This window comes from Elephantulus edwardii, unplaced genomic scaffold, assembly GCF_000299155.1.
Source record: "Elephantulus edwardii isolate Elephantulus edwardi_28Jun2011 unplaced genomic scaffold, EleEdw1.0 scaffold00218, whole genome shotgun sequence".
NCBI lineage: Eukaryota > Metazoa > Chordata > Mammalia > Macroscelidea > Macroscelididae > Elephantulus > Elephantulus edwardii.
In genome coordinates, this window is record NW_006399968.1 from 451,489 (window position 1) to 478,090 (window position 26,602).

General features: G+C 36.0%; 1 protein-coding gene and 1 pseudogene across 2 annotated transcripts in view; one reads left to right on the forward strand and one right to left on the reverse strand.

The window, feature by feature from the left end:
• Positions 1-26,602, forward strand: part of BROX (BRO1 domain and CAAX motif containing) — a 38,428-nt gene that overhangs the window by 5,205 nt on the left and 6,621 nt on the right. The window contains exons 2-11 of one of the 2 annotated variants that reach the window (XM_006898034.1): positions 7,701-7,807; positions 8,150-8,246; positions 13,681-13,776; positions 14,908-14,980; positions 16,220-16,325; positions 19,983-20,072; positions 21,453-21,538; positions 22,752-22,833; positions 23,116-23,266; positions 24,251-24,410. In XM_006898034.1, coding sequence (XP_006898096.1) covers positions 7,701-7,807; positions 8,150-8,246; positions 13,681-13,776; positions 14,908-14,980; positions 16,220-16,325; positions 19,983-20,072; positions 21,453-21,538; positions 22,752-22,833; positions 23,116-23,266; positions 24,251-24,410 — 1,048 coding nt within the window. The remainder of the gene's footprint in view (positions 1-7,700; positions 7,808-8,149; positions 8,247-13,680; positions 13,777-14,907; positions 14,981-16,219; positions 16,326-19,982; positions 20,073-21,452; positions 21,539-22,751; positions 22,834-23,115; positions 23,267-24,250; positions 24,411-26,602) is intronic. The other variant, XM_006898035.1, reaches the window with a different exon arrangement.
• Positions 18,576-18,780, reverse strand: LOC102867239 (annotated as a pseudogene).

The window sequence follows — 26,602 nt, forward strand, 5'->3', positions numbered from 1 at the left end:
CGCTATGAGTCGCAAACGACTCGACGGCACATAACAACAACAACAAAGTCAGAAAACATGAACTTCGTGACAGAAATGAGGCTGGAGATAGAATGATAGAATTCTGTACAATCAATGATTTACTCATTGCAAATACCTTTTACAAGAAACAAACTATACATGTGTATTTCACCTGATGATATGCACAGGACCAGATCGATTACATCTATTAAAAGAATTATTGGAGAAGCTCAGTATCAGCTATAAAAATTAGCTCACATGCTGATTTTGGAACAGACCATCACTACTCATATGCACATCCAAATTAAAGCAGAAGGAGGTTAAATCAACAAGAACCAAAATTTTACCTTGAGCCCATCCCACCTGAATTTTAAAATCATCTCAGGAATAAGTTTGAGGCTTGAACACTAATTAATGCAGGCCAGATGATCTGTGTGAGAAGATAAAAAATATACACAAAGAATGCAGAAGTTCATTACAGAAACAGTAAGAAGAAAAGACTGAGGTTGACGTCAGAAGAGACTCTGAATATTGTACTAGAGTGCCGAAAAGCCAAAGCACAGGGAAGAAATCAGGAAGTTCAGGAGCTGAATAGAAGATTTCAAAGGGCAGCGGAAGACAAAGCAAAGTATGATAATGAAATGTGCAAAGGGCTAGAGTCAGAAAATCAAAAGGGCCAAACTTGCTCAGCATTTCTTAACCTGAAGGAACTGAAGAACACATTCAAGTCTATATTGCAACTTGTGGCACAATATTGAATGATCCAGGAAACCTTGATAGAAGATGTAAGGAGTACAGAGTCACTGTACTAAAAAGAGTTCACAGACACAGAAGAATTTCATAAAATAATATCTGAACAAAAGACAGTGGTGATGAAGGAGGATGTTCAAGCCACTCTGAAGGAGTTGACAAAAAAACAGGTCCCAGGAATTGATGGCATACCATTTGACATATTTCAACAAATGGATGCTGCCCTGGGCATGCTCACCAGGTTGTGCCAAGAAATCAGGATAGCCATATTTGTTCATTTTTAAAAAAAAAAAAGTATCTGACAGAATATGGAAATTATTGAACACGGCTATTACTAGTATACACAAGCAAGATCCTGCTGTAGATTTTCCAAAAATGACAACAACAGTACATTAACAGAGAACTAACAGAAATACGAGCTGGATTTAGAGGAAGCCATGGCACTAGAGACATTATTGCCAATGTCAGATGAATCTTTGCTGAAAGCAAAGAGTACCAAAGGAATGTCTGTGTGTTTCATCGACTGTGCAAAGGCATTTGACTGTGTGGATCACAACAAATTGTGTCTAACCTTGAGAATAATAGGAATCCCAGAACACTTGATTATGCTCATGTGAAACCTCTACTTGGATCAGAAGGCAGTCATCAGAACAGAGCAGAGAAACACTGAATCATTCAAAATTAGGAAGAGGGTGTGTCAGCGATGCATCCTGTCTCCATACCTTTTCAATCTGTTTGCAGAACAGATAATTTGGGAGGCTGGACTTTATAAGGACAAGTGTGACATCAGGATTGGAGGAAAACTTATCAACAACCTGTGTTATGCAGATGTACAGCCTTACTTGTGGAAACTGAGGAGGACCTGGAGTGTTTGCTCTAGAAGGTCAAGGACTGTAGTCTTCAATATGGATTGAAGCTTAACATCAAGACGACAAAGATTCTCTCCACTGGTCCAATTGACAGTACCATTATGAATGAAGAAGATTGAGATTGTTAACAATTTCAGTTTGATTGACTCCACAATCAACACTCTTGGCTGCCGTCAGGGACCTCTCCAAAGTGCTAAGGAGCAGTGATGTCAGTCTAGAGACTGCTCCTGATCCAGGCTGTGGTCTTCGCAATTACTTGCTATGCATCAGAGATCTAGACAATGACTAAAGAGGACAGAACAAGAATCAATGCCTTTGAGTTGTGGTGCTGGGGAAGAGTATTGAACATACTATGGATTGCCATGGAGAACAAATATGCCTGTTTGACTCAATCAAGGATTTTGAAGCTCTTTTGCACATAATTTGGGCATATGGCTAGGAGGGACCAATCCTGGGATGAGGACAGCATGTTTGGAAGGCTGATGGGACATCACAGGAGAGGAACCTTGAATGAGATGGATTGACGCAGTCACTTGGGCAATGGGGGTAGATGTGTCTGAGTCAGTGAGACTGGCTCAGAATAAGTGTTCAAAGCCATGTACATAGAGTCATTATGAGTTGTGGATGACTTAATGGCACATAGCAGTACCAGCTACAACAAGGTAGGGACATTTTTCTCAAATTTTTTAAACATAAAATGTATTTTAAAATTTTTTCCCTTATTGCACATTTTCTTCCACCCCCATATCCCACCTTTCCCTCTTCCCACAACCTTACCTGCAGTGAACCCTTTGTTCCAGATTATGATATATATATATGTATAATCCCTAGTCATATATTCCTTTCAGACAGTTCTTCCCCTCATCTGATCTGTTCCTGTGTTCATGATCTATTCACACTTTTTCCCATTCTCTCCCTACCCCCTTATTTCTGTCCTGTTTTATACCAGCGGTGTTACACAGTATTTGTCCTTTTGTAACTGAGATATTTCAGTCAGCATAATGTCCTCCAGGCTCCCCTGTGTTTTGTATGTTTTATGAGTTCATTGTTTTTCAGTGCTGCATAATATTCTATTGTATAAATGTACCATAGTTTTTCTTTTTCCTATCCATTCATTTGTTGAGATTTTTCTCAAATTTATAGTTTTCAGATGAATATAACTTTATACAAATTAGAGCTAGAAATAACTAATAAGCTGTGAATCTGAAATACAATTAAGGACCGTAGTCTCTATCTAGTTAGTGTGTAGCAATCAATCCTCCCATTTCCTAATTAAATACTTAGAACAATGGTACATTCATAATGTGGCCTATCCAATTTTTAGTCAGCAGTATGTAATTGAGATTATGTACTTTCTTGGACTCACACTCATTACCATCAAGTTGGCATTATCTCTCTAGTGAGTTGTCAGAGGCTATGATTTGCACGAGAGAGATTGTACATCTTTCTCGTGTGAAGCAGCTAGGGGATTCAAACTACCATAAAGGTACTGCCCTTAGCTTAGCAGCACAGCCCCCTATGTTCTGTGACACCAGAACTCCCTTTTTTGAGGTATTGTTTGTAGATACCATCGGGTCAACTCATAATGACCCTATGAACATTAAACCTGAATCTTTCTCTATCTTACACCATCCTCACAATCTCTAAAATCCTCCAGCCCATTGGTGCAGTCATTATGTAGTCCATCTTGTAAGAGATCTTCCCATCGTGATGTCCTTTCCTGACACCATGTCCAAAGTATGTGACAGGAAGTTTTATCATCTTGAGGGAGTTCTGGTGGCCTTGGGGCACCCTGTTCTTTTGGAAGCCCATGGAATACTCAGTATTCTCTTCCAGTACCACAACTCAGAGGCATCAGTTCTTCTGTCCACCTTATTTATGTGACAAGTAATGGAAAATGCTATGCCTATCAGTCCAGTAGTATGGATTTTTGTTTTCTTAATGTTGAGATGTAATCTCATATTTGATGTTGAAAGCTGTGGCGCTTCATCTTCTACAGCCAGTGTTTCGAGTCCTCCTCACTTGAAAGCAAAGTGTCATCTGAATAACAGTTTATTTAATGAATCTCCCTCCAATTGTGAATCTTGATGCCATGTTCTTCAAAGAATCCAACTTTTTGAATGATTTAGTCAGCGTACAGATTGAATAGATGAGAAAGGATACAGCCCTGATGCACACCTTTCTTGATTTTAAACCATGCAGTCTTTTTCCTCACTTATCAGACAATAGATTCTTGGTCTAGACAAAGGTTTTGCATGAGCACAATAAAGTGTTCTGGAATTGTCATTCTTAATGCTATCCATAGTTTATTATGATCCACTCACTCAAATGCCTTTGCGTAGTCAGTAAAACACAAACAGACATTCTCAATATTCTCTCCTCTCTGCCAAGATCCATCTGATATCAGAATAACCATGATGCCATGACCTCTTCTAAATCCAACCTAAACCTCCACAATTAAGTCTCCTTTCATCTAAATATCAACTGCTGAATTACAAAATGTTTTCACTGTTTGTTCAACAAGTCGTTTCTGAGTGTATATTTTGCCCCTACGTCTCACTCACTCACAGTTGTTGGGTCTGAGCAAGCAGAGTTGACCCTCCATTGAGCTTCTTTGGGTATAAATTGTAAGGGAGCACGTTGTCCATCTTTCTCTTGAATTGATGCTGTTGAATTCCAAATGCCAGAGAAGTATTGCCTTTGGGTTAGCAACTAACTCCCTGGAGACTATGCCACTCCACTGGTGCTTTGCCCTAAGTAACTAGTAAGTTATGGGTCCACAGTCTCTTGGTGCTTGCAATTTAATATTTACCCATTTACATCCTATCATGGATTGAATTGTCCTCTTAAAAACACTTCAGTGTGGCTGATCATGATTTTTAGTAATGTGTAACTTTGCTCTACTTTGTAATGTAAATCCTAACTTTATCTGTAGTTAATCAGGTAGACTTCAAAAAACTAAAGTTCAGACTCTGTGCTGTTGATTGAAAAGCCATTCAGTCACTGACCTTCCATCAGGTTTCTGGGCTGTAAATCCCATTGGGAGATTCAGAACTCCACAGAGTTGCAGCCTTTGGACCAGCCATCAAAGTTCCTTTAATGTTAAAGAGAACTAGGTTAAGAGAACTTCCCTTTATGTTAAAGAGGACTAGGTAAGAGTTGGTATTTTAATGAACCAGAATTAAAGTAGGTTACATATCCCTTTGATTTGTCCTTATTCAGGACACCTCCTGATCCAGTGTAAAGAGAGTTATTTTGGGGTGGAGCATGCAGTACCTTTATTCTCACTACAGGGAGAAAAAGAAAAGCAAGCCAGAAAAGGGGGACTGCAGAGAAAGGTTGGCGCTAATTGAAGGCTTTGGACCTAGTATCCTTACACTGAGAATTTCCTAGAATTTCCAAGAGGAAACTGATGACATTGATCTCCAAAGAATTTCCCCAGTTGTAGAAAGGAGACCAAGGCTCTTTCCCCAGAAGTTACCTCAAAGAGCAAGCACTCTGAATTTGTACTTTTATTCTCCTAATCTGTGAAGGAATACATTTTTATTTTTTTTTGTTTTGTTGTTGTTATTGTTATGTGCCATCGAGTCGCTTGCGACTCATAGCAACCCTATGTACAACAGCCCTAAACTCCACTCTGTCCTGTGCCAGTCGCACTGTCTCTGACACTCTCATCCCAATTATCCCAGTCACTGAATCAATCCACCTAATAGAGGGCCTTCCTCTCCTGCGCTGTCCCTCCACCCTCCCAAGCATGATGTCCCTCTCTTAAGGACCGGTCTCTCCTCACAACATGTCCAAAGTATGTTAGACGGAGCCTCAGAATCCTTGCCTCCAAGGAGCCACCCAGTTTAACCCTTTCCAGGACAAATCTGTTTGTTTTCCTAGCAGTCCATGGTATTCTCAATACTCTTCTCCAGCACCACAGCTCAAAGGCATCAATTCTCCTTCTATCCTCCTTGGTCATTGTCCAACTCTCTGATGCATGACAAGTGATTGCAAAGACCATGGCCTGTATCACACGCACCTTAGTCTCCAGAGAGACACCATTGCTCTTCAGTACTTTGGAGAGGTCCCTAACAGCACACCTTCCCATGGCAATGCGCCTTTTAATTTCCTGGCTGCTGGTGCCAAGACTGTTGACTATGGAGCCAAGCAAACTAAAGCTGTGTACAATCTCAATCTCTTCACCATCCATCCTGATGCTGCCAATTGGTCCAGTGGTGAGAATCTTTGTCTTGACATTGAGCCTCAATCCATATTGTAGGCTGCAGTCCTTGACCCTCTGCAGCAGGTGCTTCAGGTCCTCTTCAGTTTCAGCAAGCAGGGTTGTGTCATCCGCATAACGCAGATTGTTGATAAATCGTCCACCAATCTTGACCCCACATTTCTCCTCATAGAGCCCAGCCTCCCGGATAATCTGTTCTGCATATAGGTTGAAAAGGTATGGAGATAGGATGCATCCCTGGCGTACGCCCTTCCCAATTTTGAACCATGCAGTGTTCCCTTGCTCTGTTCTCACGACTGCCTCCTGGTCCAAGTACAGAGTCAGCCACAGTTTTTTATGATCTACACAGTCAAATGCCTTTGCATAGTCAATGAAACACAGACACATTTCTCTGGTATTCCCTGCTTTCAGCCAAGATCCATCTAACATCAGCTACAGTATCCCTAGTACCATGACCCCTTCTAAACACAACCTGGACTTCAGGCAGTTCTCTGTTGATGTGCTGTTCCAGTCGTTTTTGGATAATCTTCAGTAAAATCTTGCTTGCATGTGAAATCAGTGAGATTGTTCTATAGTTTCCACACTCTGTTGGTTCACCTTTCTTTGGGATAGGAACAAATATTGATCTCTTCCAGTCAGTTGGCCAAGTGGTTGTTCTCCAGAGTTCTTGGCACAACTTAGTGAGCACGTCCATGGCAGCATCTGTTAGCTGAAATAATGTCAATTGGTATACCATCTATTCCTGGAGCCTTATTTTTTGCCATTTCCTTCAAAGCAGCTTGAACTTCTTCCATCACCATAGGCTCTTGCTCATATGTTGTTTCATGAAATTCTTTTGTGTCTTCCAATTCCTTTCGATACAGTGACTCAGTATATTCTTTCCATCTTCTTTTAATACTTCCTGGATCGTTTAACATTCTGCCGATTTTAGCAATACTAAAACATGCATTTAATTGTCTTTAATCTTTGTTCATTTAATGTGATTTCTGTAACCATCAATGAACTAAAAATTGACTTCTGGAATTAGATGTGAAACTATACCAGGACAACATTAGGACTGTACATATACATCTGGGAATGGGTAGTTGAAGCAGCCCTAATCGATTAAATCTCAAAAAAGAAAAATAGAAAGTACGAAACATAGGAAAATATTTTAAGGTGAAGTAATTACTACAAAGTTTAGTGTTCTTGAATCAAAGAAGAACTTGAAGAAATCAGCAACATTACAATTATAGAGGCAAAAGAGAATGGAGACTTGAGAAATACTTTTGAAACAACTGATGTATGTTATTAAATAGTATGTATATTAAATTCTGAAATTCACTTTTATTTTAAATAGATTTTATTATAAAATATTCTAAAGTAAGGTTTTCCTAGTAAAATATTTTTGTATATGTAATGACAAAAAATTTGAAGAATTTACTAAAAACATAGTAACATGTCAGATTTTTAAAATACTTTTACTGTGCAATGGCTAATTTTCATTCTTAGAATATTTAATTTCTTCCAAATCTTAAGTTGATGCATTTATTTCAAAATGTGTATATATTCATTACATATTGGATTCATGATTTACCTCTTTAATTAGACTACTGCATTTATTTTAGTACAACTTGTTAAACAGTTATTAGAAATTTTATTTATCTTTACCAAAATATGAATCAACAATTATCATCAAAATACAAATTTTGTTCATATTTGTATTCATTTCTGTATAATAATATCTTAGAAGAGATCTGTGGGCAAGTCTATGTTGTATTGTATCTTTTAAAGCTTTTCCATTGAAACCTTGATGCCATATTTTACAGTCATATATTTAAAACTTACTTAACTTTACTTTCTTCTCATTAAAGTGACTTGAGAGCATCCCGGGCACGGCTTCTTGAACTGTTCACGGATTTGAGTTGTAATCCAGAAATGATGAAAAATGCAGCAGATTCCTATTTTTCACTTCTACAAGGTTATGTATATGAATTGCAGAAGTTCACATTTAATTCTTAGATATTTCTAATTTGAATTGTTTTGTCTTTCAGGCTTATTCTGGTATGCTTGGGTTTCAACTATGTGTGGATTTGAGAGGTGGTATATAATCTTTCTAATGTTTTATAATTAAATGTGCAAATGAAAAAACCCACAACTGTCTATCTCATTATAGTACTATGAGAAAAGTGTGAGATGTGGCAGGGTGTGGAGGGGCTAGGCCTCTTCATTTAGGTGGCTTGGAAAAGTCCATATTTGAATAAAGGAAACATGTACTGTTTTTTCTGACAATAAAATTTTCACACTTTTATTTCTTCTTAAGGTTTCATAAATTCATTGGATGGATCTACCCAAGAGAGCAAGTTACGCTATATTCAGAATTTTAAATGGACAGATACATTACAAGGACAAATCCCAAGGTGTGTAGTGTGATCCTAGTACTTAATTAAAGCCAGTATTTATAACCTCTGGTTTATAACCTCTGTTTTTAAAGAAGAAAAATATGGGTCTGCTCAACACTGTTTTCCCTTACTATAAAATTCACAACACCTTGCCTAAACTATTAGCACATTCTAGTAATTAGAAATATAATTTTGTTTCTCATAGACTGAATCTGTTTTAAAGATAATGAATGGACAGCTTTAATTAGATTGCACAACCTTGACTTTTGATAACAATATCAAAACACACAAAGAATAATTTAGCACTTTGGAACCTCAACTTGTCTCTCAGTTTTTACTTACTTTCAAGAAGATCTGGATTTTTATTTTCCCTTATTTTTCTTTTTGTAATGGGTCGTTTAGATATCATTCTCTTTCTCTCTTACATTCCCAGTTCTGTACTCTTTTTATTATTATTATTATTATTATTATTTTGTGTGTGTGTACCGTCAAATTAGATCTGACTGGTACAGGAGGATATTGCTCCTTCTTCTCCGGCAGAGCATCTGGTGGATTCGAACCGTGTACCTCTGGGATTGCAGTGCAGCTTCTTGCCACTAGGCCACCAGAGCTCCCCTTAATTCTGTACTCTTAATGTTTTCTTGCTAAATCCTCATCTCTGTTTCTGTTCTTTTTTAAAACTTCATAACAAACTATCTTCCTACTCAAGATGTTATTTTTTTACAGTTGGGTCAGAAGCAACCTGTAGCTGACCCTCTGGTGGGTTTTCAGAGCCAGTTATTCACATGAGAGGAGGTTGCCCGTCCTCCCACAGAGCATTTATTTAGTGGATTCAAACTGCATGCTTTTGGAATTGTAGTCCAGCTTCTTGCCAACTAGGCCACCAGTGCTAATTACTAGTTATAAATAGTAAGTAAATCATAATGGTAGGGGTTTTTTTCTCTCTAAAAAAAAATGTTTATATTAATTTGTATATAAAATTCATATAGTGTTTCACAAATTTCTTCATTTACTTTGTGTTGTTGGATTTTTTTTTTTAATTGATAGAGAAACTCAGGAGCAGAAGGGTGAGGAAAGGTATGGGTGAAATCACAGGGCTGCACAGTTTGGTGAGTGGAGGGAGGCAGGGAACCAAATGGGAAGGATTTGGTGAAAAGACAGTAATTATGGACAAGGTCCAATCGTGATTAATTTTATAAAACATAATGCTTGACAGTGATTGTGTGAAACACAATGTGTATAAACTTTGTAAGCAAACTAATAAAAAAAAAGGTAGTATTTTTAATGGAATCTCAGGATTTTTATATGATCAAATATATCTGTTTGCTTTGTCTATTTAGAAAAGAAATGCATATGTTTAGACATTCAGCTTTGTAGAATTTGTACATTTATACAGATGAAACGATTTTATTAGAATTTTATTACTCAAAGACTAGGATAGGCTTCATTCTGTTGGGAGGAATGAGAACTTTGTATTCATACACATCTAGATGCAATCTTCTCCTGTGAAGTTATGCTTCTTCAAATACAATGTTGGGGTAGCCAGTATTTGTTACAGAATTTGTGAGGAATAATGTAAGAAAACATATGTGAATAATAAAATGCTTGGCATATAATTGGCATTCATTAAATACCTACCTTTTGAATATGATATGTCAAATTCACAATTTGGATAGGAAATACAGAATGTGAATTCTTTCCAAATCTTTAGATTCTGGGATACCAAGTCATCATGCTGTTCCTTGAGGTGACTCCTTTGTACATACATAATTAAAGAATATACATCCAGAATTCTACTTGTAAGAGAAGAAAATTGTAAAACATTAGCAGAATTTAAAATAATAATCTTTTTGGGAGCTCTGGTGGCCTAGTGGCAAGAAGCTGCACTGCAATCCCAGAGATAGGTGGTTCAAATCCACCAGATGCTCTGCCGGAGAAGGGGGGGCAATCTCTTCCTGTACCAGTCAGATCTGATTTGACGGTACACACACACACACAAAAATAAAATAATCTTTTCATATATTTGGCACTTTATCTTTTAGAATGCATGGTAGCTTGTAATAATTAGTTATTATCTTTTAGCATGCATGAGCACTTGCTTATAATAACTGATTACTACTTAACATTTTTAACACAATGAAGGTTTTTGGTTCTTTAATGTTACTTGGTGTTTATTGATTAGGAAGTGTTCTGTTTTGAAAAATAATTTTTCATCTCTAGTATTCTGACTACTACTTATATGTGAAACAACAGAAATGGAGCAGTTTTGGAACAAAAAATATTTAAATAAATGAGGGATAAAAAGAGAGCCATTCATGAGGTTTCATGTAAATTAGCAAAACTATTTTTTTTAATTTATTAATTTCAATGAAAGTTTAGAGACTTTGGATTTCCATTCATTCTTTGTTGCACTTTTCTCTCCTCCCAACCCTCCCCACTAGTACACTACCCTTTTGGAAAAGTAAAAGAAAAATTCTTTCATTGTTTTACAATCCCTCACCCGAGGTCCACTCCACTATGCAGCCTTCACTCTGGACTCCTGTCATGACAAAAATACCTAATCACATATCCCTTTTAAACCATTTTCTCCCTCATCTGTTTCAGTGCAGTATACATTATTGAACCCATCTTTCTCAGTCACACCCCAACCCTGATGTCAGTCCTGTCTTACAACAGTGGCACCATGCAGTATTTGTCCTTTTGTGACTGAGATACTCAGCATAATGTCCTCCAGGGTCACCCATTTTGAATAATAGTGCATGAGTTCCTTGTTTTTCAGTACAGCTTAGTAATTCCATTGTTTGAATAAACTACAGCTTCTCTATCCATTCGTTTGTTGATGGGCACTTAGGTTGTTTCCAACTCCTTGCTATTGTGAACAAAGCTGCAATAAGCATGGTGTGCATATAGCTGCTTGGATGTCAGTTATGGTCTCTTTGGGGTATATTCCCAGTAGTGGAATTTCTGGGTCAAATGGTATCTCTATTTGCAACTTTTTGAGAAAGCGCCGCACCACCTTCCACAGTGGTTGCACCATTTTACACTCCCACCAACAGTGAATAAGGGTTCCAGTTTCTCCACAACCTCGCTAGCATTTGTTGCTTGCTGTTCTGTTAAATTTTGCTGTCTGTCTGGGGTGAGATGATATCTCATAGTTGTTTTAATTTGCATCTCTCTGAGAGCTAGTGATTTTGAACATTTCTTCATGTGCTTGTTGGCCATCTGAATGTCTTCTTCGGTGAAGTGTCTGTTTATATCCTGTGCCCATTTTTCTACTGGATTATTTACCTTTATCTTGTTGTGGTGCTCAAGTATTTTATAAATTCTAGAAAGAAGTCCCTTATCTGACATGTCATTACCAAATACTTTTTCCCAGTCTGTGGCTTCCCTTTTTACCCTGTTGGAGAAGTTTTTGGATGTGCATAGGGATTTGATTCTTAGAAGGTCCCATTCATCTATTTTATCTTCTCTTGGTTGTAGGTAGCAAAACTATTTTATATGATCTAAAGATAAAATATAAATTTGACATGTCAGCTAGATCACCATTTGAAAGTATGCAATGCTGGAAAAAAACAAAACTGTCAACTATCCAATAAATTATTTTCAGGCTGGTAGAACAGTTCTTAACTTTATTCAGAAATGTCATATGTTTTATAATGTGTGCTAAACAGTATAATTGGTTCATTCTTTTCAAATTACTGTGCCTTTTTTAACAGATTTTTAAATCTTAAGTGTCATTTTTTTTCCTATCTATGTATCTTTGTAGTAAATGTATGAAATAAAGTTATTCTGCTTCATCATTCAAGAGAAATGAGATAATGTGTAAAGAAATTTTCAAACTGTTAAAAGAATTCTTCAAATGTATGACAGGATTTCAATATTTCATACAAATTTTGTGAGGAAAACCCTCACCAGGGTAAATTGATACAGTGACTGGCAGTGGTTCAGGTAAGTGGTAGAGTTGGTTCAGGATAGGGCAAGAGCTATTGTTCAGTCACTGACTATGAATCATGGTCACCTTGACAGCACCTAACAACAACAACATAAGAAAGCTTGTGGTCCATGAGCTCTGTGGCACAATCTATACAGAGTTTACAGCTGCCCAAAGGTAACACTTCTCTGGCAGATCAAGTCCACTGCCAACTCCACAGGAGAAAGATGTACATTTTCCTCCTGTGATTTACAGCCTCCAAAAACTCCCTGGAGGGTCAGCTATGAGTCAATTCTACAGCAGTGATTCTCAACAGCAGTGAGTGGATTTTGTAAGAATGGTAGTGAGTTAGTATTTTACTTGCTTACTATACTTTTGCCATATTTTTAAATGTTATGTTTGGTAAAAGAATCGGAAAAAATTATAAAATATGCATGTTTTCAAGACCTCTATCTTTGCATTTTACTGTGGCTTTTTGTGCATCAGGTTCTTTTTAACAATTATGTAATTAAACTAGTTTGGCTGGTTTTATCAGAAAAAAATCTTTTTACTCTCTTGTGCTTGATAGGATTGTCTTTTCGCTAGAGATATGCTTCTGCTTTCTTTTTGGCTCTCTTCCAAGGCACAGTTCAGAGTGTCTTTAAACCATCATTCTGTCCTTATAGGATCTCTCTGACCAGCATTCCATTTTGTAAAAACGTAATCTAAGAACCTGCTGTTGCAAATCAATGGAGTACTTGGCTAAAGATGTAGATTCTAGGCCCTGCCCTAAACCATTTGACTCTCTGGTGTTGAATCTTAGAAATTTCTATATCTGATACTACTTGATGTTCAGTAAACATCAAGAACCACTGTTCTCATACTTATGGAGCCCTGGTGACTCAATAGATAAAACACTCAGCTGAAAATTGAAAGGTCAGCCCCTTGAATTCAGCAGCCATTCCATTGGAAAAAGATGTGGCTCTCTGCACCCATAAAGATGAAAGTGTGGAAAACTCAATGGATTAGTTCCCCATCAATTAGGTTCTAAACAACAATGGTTTTCATTTGGATTCTCATTATTATAAAGCACAGACTGGGTTGTCATACATAGATATCTATTGTTAATTACTTCAGGGTGTGTATTTGTTGATCTCATACCCATTGGTAGAAAACACAAGGACTCCCTTTTTTGTTAGGTATACCTCACAGTACTTCATATACTTTCAGTTAGCATATTAACAAAGCGAAAACAAAAAAATTCTACTGCCAGCAAATCAATTTTGACACGTAGTACCCTCCATTCATTTTTTAGGGTTATAAATTTTAACTGGATTGGACTGTTGCCCATCTTTCACCAGAAGAGCTGCCCGTAGAATTGGATCATCAACCCTTCAGTTAACAGTCCACCATCATTCAGCTTACTAACATCACCAAGGCTTCTTGCATAGAGTGGTTTATAATTTGAAGTTGAATGTACAGTAGGCTTTATGTAGAGATGTCTCAATAATTGACAGAATTTTATTGTATTTATAATTTTAGTGCCCAGCAAGATGGTGTTTTTGAATTAATTTCTATGGGATTTAATGTTGCTTTATGGTATACCAAATATGCTTCAAGACTGGCTGGAAAAGAAAAGTAAGTTCAAAGGAAAGTGTTATATGTAAGCCTCTACATTATTTTTCTAAAATATGAATAATTTTTTTTCTAAAATAGGGAATTTCCTAATAAAATCTAAGCTAGTTGATTTAAAAATTACTACTTTAGACAAGTGAAATTGTACCTGATAACTTCATATTGTAAGTATCAAAATTGTGGATCCATGAATAAAAAGAAAAATAATAATAATATCATTGGTACAATGATACTGTACTTTATTATAAAAATAATATTGTTCTTTCTCAGTAAATACCCAAACCAAGAAACCATAAGTTAGAAGATTATTTGGTTACATGAACAAAGTTAAAAACAAATGACACACTGATTAAAAAAATTATAACCCTTATGGCAAATCCTTTTTCTTTTATGTAAAAAATTTATACGTGACCAATGAAAAGACTAACTGAAAATGAACAAAGGTCATGACAGTTTACACATAGGAGGCAAAAAACATGAAGTATGTGAGAGAATACTTAAAGAATACAGGAATAATAAAAGATCTAATTTTGGTAATAGCAATGATGGATTCTGGTAAAATCAGCAAATTGATGATAGGCAGATAATATGCAACCATTTAATTTAGTTGAATTTTATGTGTGGATGAAAAACTAAAGTGTGGTAATTAAAATAAGGACAGCAGTAGTGTGTATACATACCATTACATCTCTATGTTTTAAAAGTATGTCCATGTATTGTAGAAAGTATGGTGCTTGCTAATGCATAAATGTCTGGAAGGAAATTGAGAACTGTTTGTTCAGAACTATTTGTCTCCTTCTCTAGATAAGTTTTCATTTTTAGCATTTTCCCTGGATATTTTTCATGCAAATTTTACCAATTTTATGTGTTAAAATTAAATTTTTCTAAAGGGAGAAAGCTACAAGTAAGAAATACATGATTACCGTTGTTTTTCACAAAAATAATGCACTTTTGTGGTATATTTTTGCCATCTATACAACTCTCTTATGTATTGTTTTCTTGGGTACACTATGAACTTCATTGTGAGTGTGTTATTTATGAAAAGCTATAGCCATTGAGTTTTATTATAATGTATTCTTTTTATTATCAAACAACTTACCATCTGAATAATGTAATTTCTATCTTATCTTTAAGCATAACAGAAGATGAAGCAAAAGAAGTTCATCGAAGCCTAAGAATTGCAGCTGGCATTTTTAAACATTTAAAGGTAAAAAATGTATTTATTCTTAATGCTTTTAATTCATTGATAGATTTTTTTGTTAAGGTCAAGAATTGTTTCATTAAGAAACAGCAAGTACATATCCTATTTTCATTATGTTAATTACCTTGTTAATAAGTGCTACCAGTTATAAGCTGTTAAGTGCCTCCAGTTTAGCCTTAGACTCTCCTCTGAATTTTAACATTAGAAAATCTAAGTGACAATCTAGTGTATTTTTTTTTCTGTTTTTACCGATTCTCATTGCTCTTTCTAACAGGTTGTTGTTGTTGTTGTTGTTAAGTGCCATCAAGTAGTAGACAACTCATAGTGACGCTATGAATGAAAGACCTGACACTTGTATAACCTTCATCATTTCTCCAAGTTCATAGAGTTTCTGGAGGCAAGCTCTTTCAGAAGTGGATACCATTCCTGCTTCCAAGCCTGTTTTAATCAGGGAGCTAGGAGAAGCCATCATAATTCTGTAAATCTGAACTTCTGACTGATATATTAGAGAAAAGAATAGACGGGTATTCAGCATACATTAATTATGTTGTTTAGAGATGTAAAGGGAAGTGGGAGAAAGAAAATGTATAATCTAACCAGCATTTCCTCCACTTCTAAATAAATCTGTTTACTCTAAATCTGCTGAAGGCTGTCAGATTCTTTTATAGTGAGTGAAAAACTGTGATCATGAGTTAGCTGTAGAATTGTTGGTGATTTTTAGTGTTTGCATATTTTCTATTATTAATATGAATGAGCAATTCAGGTTCTGATAAAAGGCTCTTTGGGTGCTGTTTCACATAAACATTTTCCAAGATGAAAATACAATTTGCATCATCTAAGATAACTTTTACTACCAAAATTTTATTCTTGAAAATCTTACTATAAAAGGTAGGTTACAGAGTTATGTATAAGGGAGCTGTGGTGGTACAGAGTGTACTGTGGACCCAAAGGCTGTCAGTTCAAATCCACTAGCTAGTCTGCAAGAGAAAGATGAGCAGTCTGTCCTCCTGCAAATTCCTGCTTCTGAAAACTTGTTGGAGAGTCATCTTTGAGATGTCTTATGTCTATATACTTAATATTGGTAATTTCTACTTAGTTTTTGTTTTGTCTTCTGAATTTCTAGTAAATCCCCCAGATTAATATCTTAGAACTTCAGTTTCCTGACAATTTCCGTATCTAACGATTGAGTTAAAATAAAATTTAGCTTTTTAAAAAAATCTTTTTCCTCCCCCCCTTCTCTCTTAGGAAAATCATGTCCCAAAGCTTATTACACCTGCAGAAAAAGGAAGGGATTTAGAGACACGACTCATAGATGCTTATATCATCCAGTGCCAGGCTGAGGCTCAAGAAGGTATCCCCTAATATTGTAAGGTTTCTTTGAAGTAATCTATACTGCCATTTAATTAATTTTTTTCCAAATAAAATTTTATTTTAATTGTGATTTTAACGAACATTTACAAGTTCAATTTTCATTCATTGTTGCACATTTTATAACCCTCTCCCTTCCTTTCCTTTCCCCCAGTTCATATTTTTTAAAAAATAACGTTTTTATTATATACTGATTTACTTAAACGGACATATACATTGTTTTTCACACCAGATCTTTGCCATTTCCTTCACCCCACCCCTATAGTTAAGGCCATGCAACCCCCCCTCCCATCCTAAACCCTTTGCTTGCCCCCTCCTTGTATACTCGTTCTACAGTAATGGTCTTATATAATATTTGTCCTTTTGGGGCCAAGTTAGCTCACGTAGCACAATGCTGTCAGGTAGTAACTTACAAAATCATTGCTCCTGCATGCTGAATAATATTTCATCATGTGAATGTACTATAATTTCTGAATCGATTCAGTTATGTTGGGACAATTGGGCCATTTCCATGTTCTTGCAATAGTGAATAATGTTTCTCTGAACATAGGGGTACACATCTCCATATTCCAAGCAATGGAATGTGGAATTTCTGTATTCAGCTATTTTTTTTTTACCTTACAGCTTGCATATTTATTGAACAAATCCTATTAAAATAGCTAAAATACATTGGGTACTTGTCTTGGGTGCATCAGTAAAGATCACATTGTTAGAAAAGCGTGCGTTTTCGGCAGTACACAACTGCAACTCTACATATATGCCACAGATACAGAATACTGTTTTCTTGCTTTATTTACACAGCATATATACCTATTCTAAGGAAGGAGGGTGGGGAGAAATGCACAAGAAACTCAGTCCAGTGGGGGAGCAAGAAGAGAAGGAAGTGCAGTGCATGCATCATCGTGTTTAACAGTCACTAGATGCGGACAGTTCAGAACCAGGCCTGCCCCGTCGAAGGAAGAGCTAATAGTTATATAAAAATTAAGGTGGGCTTTCAGACTGGCTAACACAACAACATTCCATGAGTAGATAGTATTTTCTGATTTTAGGTTGTTGATCCATTTCATTGGGAGCAAGGACAAAAATGCAAACTGTACACCTTGCTTGTCAAAATTGGCCAAAAAAAAGTAATGCTCTGCCTTCTTTTTCTTTTACATTTTGTAAAGCTATTTTTCCCCAACTTAATTTCTGGGAAATGTGTAGTTTTCATATTCATATGAAGATGCCAGGTTTTGGGATTTTTTTTTTCAAGACTTTGTGACAAAAAGTTTGTCCCTTTTTCAAATATCTTTTTAGACAAAAAAGAACCCAAAGATTCACCTGAAAATGCCTGTAAAATTATTGCTTTTTTCCCCTCTCAGTTAGGCAGGCGAGGCTACAGAAAGAAGGAGATTTGGTAAATAAATTACAGTTTTGTGATTGCTCCCGCTACAGCAATTGCACATTTCTGAGGGCCAACCCATGAGACAGCTGTCTCTTACTCTCTGGTAGCATTTACTTAACCTACAACACTGAAGAAGAAAGCCACACTGAAGACACAAGGAAAACAAGTCAATCCAGTCTAGAGAACAACATTCAGGGAAACCAAGTACCAACACCTTCTTAGAACATGGAAATAAAAAATAAATTCATCAGAGCTCCTCGCCAAGGAGCATGTTGAAAGTCCAAAATAGCACCATTCATCAGTGTCTCAGGTCCTGTGGCAGCATCTCAGTCACTTACCACAAGGAAACAATGAGTTTCAAACTACTTCTATACATCAAAAGAGTACATGGGTAAAATACAGAGATATACAGACAATCGATGAACATAAACTACTAGGCTTGTTACATCTAAATGAAAAATATAAAAAAAAAATAGGGGGACTCTCAGCCTCTGCCAGAAGCAGTCAGAACTGTGTGAGTGAAACGGCAGGAGTGGACCAGTTGTTGAGAGCAGTGGGAGTTTGAGTTGTGGAAAACATTGTTGTAGCGAACCAGGCCTGAAAGCCCACCTGTAAGGGTTGTAAACATGGATTCACAGTGTGAAATTCTGAGCGTTTTCACCAGAGTCAGAATGATTAAAAACTGTTTGATGGTACCTATTTGTCCACTGTAAATTCTCTAAAGCAAGGCTCAGAGTCCCATAGTTTCTTCTTATACTTGATGATTTACACAGAAAAAAATCCCATATATGATACCATGATCTCATCAATACCCATACACCATATGTGATACAAATGGAGGTTCTATGATTAAAAAGAGTAGAGGTAACTGATTCTTGGGGGAAGGACTTCTTCGCCGCCAAGCAGTCAGGGAGGCAGCAGCAGTCTCTTCGCCCTTCTTGCGATTTACCTCCTTTGGGACAGGAAGTCTTCCCTTGGGGAACCTTCCTTCCATTTCCTCATTTGGAAATGGTTCTTGACTGACCCAGACAAATAGATCCAGGTAATAAGCCATTTCAAGAATCTTACCAAGTCCTGGGCTTGCACACTCCCTCTCTTCAGTCCAGGGGGACCTACAGACAAAAGCCCCGCTCCCTGTTCACTTTCTCTCCTCTCTACACCTGAAACACAAAATCTGTATTCAGCTTTTTGAGGAATGTCAAACTGCCTTTTGGAGTGCTTGTACCATTTTACAATCCCACCAACAATGTATAAGAATTCCTATCTTGCCACATCCTCGCAAACATTTATTATTTGCTGTCCTGTTAAACTTTGCTATTGCTACTGGAGTAAGATGATACCTCATTGTGGTTTTCATTTGCATCTCTCTCATTGCCAGTGATTTGGAGCATTTCTTTATGTATCTGTTGGCCATCCAGTTATCTTCCTCTGAAAATTCTTTCCATGTCTTTTGTCCATTTTATACTTGTATGATAAATCTTTTTCTTATGGAGGCCATGTAGGTTTCTGTAAACTGTAAATCAGTATTAGCCACAATTGAATGTCAAGTTTTGAGAGATTTAGCATCAGTCTTCATTCTTAGCTAGCAGGACAAGACCGTATAGTTTAGTAGTTCTTGTTAAGATAATTTTTATTTCATGCCTTTCCTGACAACATAAAATTAATTCTTTAATTCATATTGTGCATTCCTTTATCATCTTTCTTCCCATAGCTTAGTATATCCTTTGGATAAATTTATTTCTTAAGTCAAACAGCAGTGATAATGGAGGCATGACAAGACCAGGCAGAATTCTGAGCTTAATCTGCTTCAGGGAAGTTCCTGTTACTAGACTCAAAACTTTGTACTAAGAAATGGATTCAAAGAAGCCTCTATTTGGTTTACTTTAAATCTTTGTTTTTTAAGGGCAGAAAATGAATGAAGAATTATATGGGATCAGAAAAAGAAATGTTAGTGGCCCTTTTTTTTTCTTTTCCTTTATTTAATACTCTAGTGCAGATTTCAATGTATTATTTTATAGTAATAGTTCTCTGGTTTAATTAATTTTTTTTTCCAAAACAATGGTATTAGAATCAGCAAGTGTGTTGTTTTCCGTTTCCGTATTTTTAGCTATTTTTCATGTCAGAACTGTTTTAGCAAACTATATTAAAACACCAATTTAAAGACTTGTGAGACCATTTTCTTCTTATCCTGTTGATTTGGGGTATGAATGTAAGTGATCTTATCTTGCAGATTAATTTCTTTTCTTGTGATTTCAGTAACAATCGCTCGAGCAATTGAACTAAAACATGCTCCACAACTTATTGCTGCACTGGCATATGAAACAGCTAATTTTTATCAAAAAGCTGGTAAGCTTATGATCTGTCCTTATAGTTTCTGTTTTACTAGATTTGCACATTTATCAGCTGCAGGCTTAATTGGCAAAAGAAAAAGATTCTGAGATTATTTCATCATTTCTAAACTTTAGGATACCTACATTTTTGGTTAATGAAAAATAAAGGCGTTAAAGCTCTTCCCAGTTAATATGCTTCATAAATGTTGTAGTGGAAATGACAGTGTCATTCTTGCTAGCCAATTATGACTATTAATTATAATAGCTTTTTATATTTTACTGTAGCAGGTGATAAGCTAGTTTTTTTAAGTTTGCCTATTTTTTATCTTTTCTTTAATTCCTATAGGAAACATGCATAAATTTCTGCTTGTGAGTGAGTTATTATGATAGTTTCTGGATATACAAAGATTAGTTGAACAGATGAATTAACAAACCATTTCACCTTATTATAGTGTGAAGTAAGACTTTGTTATAGGAATAAAATAAAAATCTAAACTACTACAAGAAGGTGGTGTCATATTTTGATATATAAATAGATAAGTTGGGAGTTTGCTCAGAAGCTTTCGAGTACAGTAAGAGTGCAGCACTCTATAGTGTGCATAGAAATAAGGACTTAGCACATTCTGGACACTTCAGACAAGTTGAAATATGGTATTAGTAATAAAACAGAGGGTTGGGAAAGTTTGCATCTCTAAAGAGTTTGGCCTTTTTCTGTAGATATTTGGAACTCCGTAAAAGATAGTAAATAAATCTGATTTGATCAGATATGGATTTACCAAAGATAATTAAAGTATGGACTATGGGTTTGCTAGCTGAAAGAGTAGGAAGCTGACTTGATTTAGTATTTGTTATTGTTATTAGATGACATCAAGTTGACTATGACTCATAACTGCCCTGTGAACAACAGATCTAAACCCTGCAGTATTCATTATAGTGATTTTCTTAGTATCTAGGAGGAAATTACTCTATTTTATTGAAGGATCCTTGTAAACTCTGACAAATACAGGAAGTTGGAAATGGAGAGAAGGTGATAGTTTTAAAAAACTGACAAAAAAGTGTGAATGCGCATATCTGTTCTAGACGAGATTCAGTGAAAGAAGAGTAAACGCCTGTGTTTCTTGAGGAGGCTACTTTTTACATTGTTTTTAAAATAGGAAATGTAGTGTAATCAATATTTTCTTTGAAAATCTTGATTATATCTGTTTTTATAATCTACAAATCAGAAAATGTCAGTTGTCTTATGTAGTAGCTTAAAGCCAAAGTTAATAAATAAGTAAATTAGTTTAAATTAGATTTGGGGTTTTGAATGACATTCTACTTTAAGCATCAAAACATGTCACTAAAAATTAATGAAGGAGGGTGAAATTATATTTTGCTTTTTAAACTATAACCTTAGATCATACTTTATCCAGTTTGGAGCCTGCGTACTCTGCAAAATGGAGAAAATATCTTCTCTTAAAAATGTGTTTCTACATGGCATATGTAAGTATTTGTAACACACATAACAGTGTTAAGTACCATCTTTCCAGTGCCTTGAGTGCTAGGTCTTACATAATGTCAAATTCCTTCATGGCATTTTACAAATAATGGACCATTCTTAGTGAATAATTACTGACAGTACAATCATTGTTAACTAAAGTGGGCAGAAAGAGGCTTTTGTACAAGAATCCAAGTAGTTCTAGCAATAGAATCACTGTTTGAATCAGAAAGCACTTTCAGTCTGGAACATTTTGCATGCTAATAAGAATCTTCTCAGCTAATTCTAACTTCACAACATAGCACAAAATCTTATCACCTGGCTTTGGCAAAGAACCATCAAATAACTTTAGGAAGTAACTTCCATTTTTGGAAGTTACTCATCAATCTGCTAGACACTTGATTAATGTATGAGAGATCATCAAAGCCTTTTCAAATCTAAGTAGATTATTGTATTTCTTAGTTTTTATAGTCTATTTACAAGTACAGTGCATAGTACTGAATTGAAATACTTTAAGTGGAAGACTTTAACAAACAGAAACTTATTTTCCCACAATTAGAAGTCTATAAATCCAGAATCAGAGCTGGAGAAGAGACCTGGCCTCTTAGCTTCTGGTTCCTTGGAGATCTTTACGTGTTTGTGGACATCTTTCTTACCTCTGCCTGTTCAACCTTTTTTATATCTCAGAAGAGATGGACTTAAGATACTAATTCTACCTCATTCACATAGTAAAGACACTCCATTCATGGGATTACAACCACAGGCATAAAAGTTGGGATTTATCTCCTGTATTTTGAGAAATGTCATTTAACTATAACTTAGAGGACAGCTTTGGGGGGACATAATTCAGTCACAACATAATTTAATACCCATGAAATGCTACATTAATTCCCTAAAAGCTTCTTTAGTCCTTAGATAAGAACTGCTCTGCCTTAGCACAGTTTCTCTCCATTACCTAATATTTTTAAAACTAGTTTTAAAATGTTTAAAACATTTTACTCTCATGCTAGTCAGAACCAGATTGGTCCAGGATTTGGCATAATTCCAACTTATATTTGAATATCATTGAGCAGTGATGGGAAAGAGTTGCTTATTAAAATAAGGGATTTTATTGATACTTTAAAAATAGACAAAGATACTCATCTCATGCAAATATAAAACAAAATGAGGAAAGTTATTTAGGGGGAGAATTTATAAAAATTTTATTTCTTTTACCAGGCTTACTGTTATCATGGTCAGACTTTGTTGGCTAGTGATAAATGTGGTGAAGCAATAAGGTCTCTCCAAGAAGCAGAAAAATGTAAGTATTTCTGCTAAAATAATAACTCCTTTTATGGAAGAAAAATGATTCATCATAAAGGGTTTAAGCAAGATTTTTGCCGACTTGAAAAAGAATAGGATTATTGAGAGGTAATAAGAAATAAAAAAGTTGTAGAAACCTAAGACATAGAGAAAATAAACAGCTTCTGTACTCTTACTGATACACTAGCAGTAAAATTTTACCATCTAATTAGAAACATTTTAACTTAAATAAACAATAATACGTTACTGTCAAATAGCTTTTCATCCCTTACATGTGCAGTATATACTAAGGCTGAAACCTTATGCAAAGAATATGGGGAAACCAAAGGACCTGGACCAACAGTAAAACCTGCGGAATACTTGTTCTTTACAAAACTTGGAAATCTTGTGAAGACTTCCCTAGAAAAGTGCCAAAGAGAAAATGGATTTATGTGAGTACACTTATTTCATGGTTTTCTTGTTTGTTGCTATTCCCAAAAGTTTTGTTTTAAATGCATTGAAGGTAGCATTAATGTTCTCCTTAAGTTCAGTTGTCTAGAGCATACCTTGTATTTTTTTTGTTCTGATAATAATTTTTGTTTTAAAAAGGCACATATAAAATTTTAAACATTATTCACATATTGTTGTTGTTGTTGTTGTTGTTGTGTACTATCAACTTGGAACCAGCCAATAGCTGGACCTCCACGTGTTTTCAGAGGCAATTCAATGCACAGAAGGAATTTGCCCATCCTTCCCCCACGGAGCAGCTGGTGAATTTAAATTCAGGATTATAGCATAGCTTCTTCCAACTAGAACATCTCTTACTGTCCTAATTTTCTCTTAACTTTGTCTGCATTTGTTCTTCATATATATCTAGTTTGTCTCACTATGATTTCTTTCGCCATAATTTTCTACAGCAAATTTATTTTCTCACACATTGGGAGATTGAAAGTGCCAAGCTAGAATGTTGTCTGAGTGCTTCTTCTCCCTAATTGAGAAAAGGATTTTTCTCTCATTCCTGCCCAGTTGTACCACTTAGTTTTCTTTTGATAAATCCATGGTGTTTAAATCATTATCTGTGCAGATTGGTGTAATCGCACCCCTGCTTTATTCTTTTTGCATTATTTCCGTTAAATTCTCTATCTAGTCATACGTGGTGAAGTAGGGTTCTTAGTTTTCATCACTTTATTTGGAAAGGACCTCATAAGCAAGTCAGGGTTAATTGCATATCTTTTATGTTCTCAGGTACCCTATACCTATCATCATCCAGATTGCATTGCATTGTCATTAACAAGTTTCTTGACTCTCAGCTCCATGAGGTGGAGAAATAGCTGTCCTACCAGTCACTAAATTTATTATCTCACTTGGGGCTTTTGTTTATAAGCATTCAGTGGTTATTTGACAAATGAAATTATAATTTAAATTTCTTTTTGCAGATACTTCCAAAAAATCCCAGTGGAAGCCCCACAACTGGAACTCAAGGCAAATTATGGTCTTGTGGAGCCCATACCTTTCACATTTCCTCCTACTAGTGCACTATGGACACCAGATACATTGGCTGAGTTTGATCTCACCAAGAGACCCAAGGATGACAGTGTATGAGACTGAATATTTTTATTTTTTAAAAAAATTATTAATTTCAATGAAAATTTGCAGAGACTTTGGGTTTCCATTCATTCTTTGTTACACTATTCTCTCCCCCCAACCCTCCCCCCCGGTACACTACTCTTGGAAAAGTAAAAGAAAAATTCTTTCATTGTTTTATAAACCCTGCCCCAGGTCCGCTCCACTATGCAGCCTTCACTCTGGACTCCTGTCATGACAAAAATACCTAATCACATATCCCTTTTAAACAGTGTTCTCCCTCATCTGTTTCAGTGCAGTATACATTATTGAACCCATCTTTCTCAATCTCCCCCCCCCCCAAACCCTGATGTCAGTCCTATTTTACAACAGTGGCACCATGCAGTATTTGTCCTTTTATGACTGGGCTACTTCACTCAGCATAATGTCCTCCAGGGTCACCCATTTTGAATAATATTGCATGAGTTCCTTGTTTTTCAGTGCAGTGTAGTATTCCATTGTATGAATATACCACAGCTTCTCTATCCATTCGTTTGTTGATTGGCACTTAGGTTGTTTCCAACTCCTTGCTATTGTGAACAAAGCCGCAATAAGCATGGTGTGCGTATAGCTGCTTGGATGTCAGTTATGGTCTCTTTGGGGTATATTCCCAGTAGTGGAATTTCGGGGTCAAATGGTATCTCTATTTGCAACTTTTTGAGAAAGCGCCGCACCACCTTCCACAGTGGTTGCACCATTTTACACTCCCACCAACAGTGAATAAGGGTTCCAGTTTCTCCACAACCTCGCTAGCATTTGTTGCTTGCTGTTCTGTTAAATTTTGCTGTCTGTCTGGGGTGAGATGATATCTCATAGTTGTTTTAATTTGCATCTCTCTGAGAGCTAGGGATTTTGAACATTTCTTCCTGTGTTTGGTAGCCATCTGAATGTCTTCTTTGGTGAAGTATCTGTTCATATCCTGTGCCAATTTTTTTATTGGATTATTTACCTTTATCTTGTTGTGGTGCTCAAGTATTTTATAAATTCTAGCAAGAAGTCCCTTATCTGATATGTCATTCCCAAATACTTTTTCCCAGTCTGTGGCTTCCCTTTTTACCCTGTTGGAGAAGTTTTTGGATGTGCATAGCGATTTGATTCTTAGAAGGTCCCATTCATCTATTTTATTTTCTGGTTGTAGGTGAGACTGAATATTTTTTTTCCACTCACAACAGTTTAAAAGGAGAACACAGAGTTACCATTGTTATGTTTATTTACTTTGGTAAATATGTGTTTGGATGTTAAATGAGCCTGGTATAATCTGTCATAAAGCCCTTAGAGACCTTAAGCCTTGTCTTCTCATTTTCTGTGTAAATTGATAGTGTTTTCAGTGCATTATCTTGCCTTTTGATAATTTGTCAGTTCACTTCTTCAGGAAGAATGTGGGAGAAAGGTCTAAAGGGAAAGGTTTATTTACGTTTCTATTTCTATAGTGGTAGGTAGTTTAAATTCAGTATGATAAGAGGTATTTGAAGATGTAACCTAACTTTTATATTTTATAAAATCATTCTTCATCAACAGTAAAATGTGACTGCTTTTTTTATATGTACCAACAACTAGAGTCAAAGAGGAGGAAATAGATGATTTCTACCAACTTTTGCAGTCAGAGAATGACCGAACATGCAATCAAGATGCATTAATAATAATGGGTGACTGGAATGCAAAAGTTGGGCACAGAGAAGAAAGATCAGTATTTGGAAAACATGGACTAGGTGACAGAATTGAAGCTGGAGATAGAATGATAGAATTTTGCATAATCAATTTATTCATTGCAGCATTTTATAAGAAATGTAAACACAGGCTATACACATGGATGTCATCAGATGGTATGCATAGGAATCAGATCGATTATATCTGTGGAAAGAACCACTGGAGAAGCTCAATATCAGTTGTGAAAACCAGGCCAGGTGTTGATTGTGGAACAGACCACCAACTGCTCATGCAAGTTCAAGCTAAAGCTAAGAAAAATTAAATCCATGGGAACCAAAATATGACCTTTAGTCTATTCTCCTTGAATTTCAAAAACATCTCAGGAACAGGTTTGAGGCCTTGAACACTAATGAGCAAAGACCAGATGCATTGTGGGAGGATATCATGAATATCATTCTGAAGAATGCAGAGAAGGAAGGACCAATATAGATGTTAGAAGAAACTGAATATTGCACTAG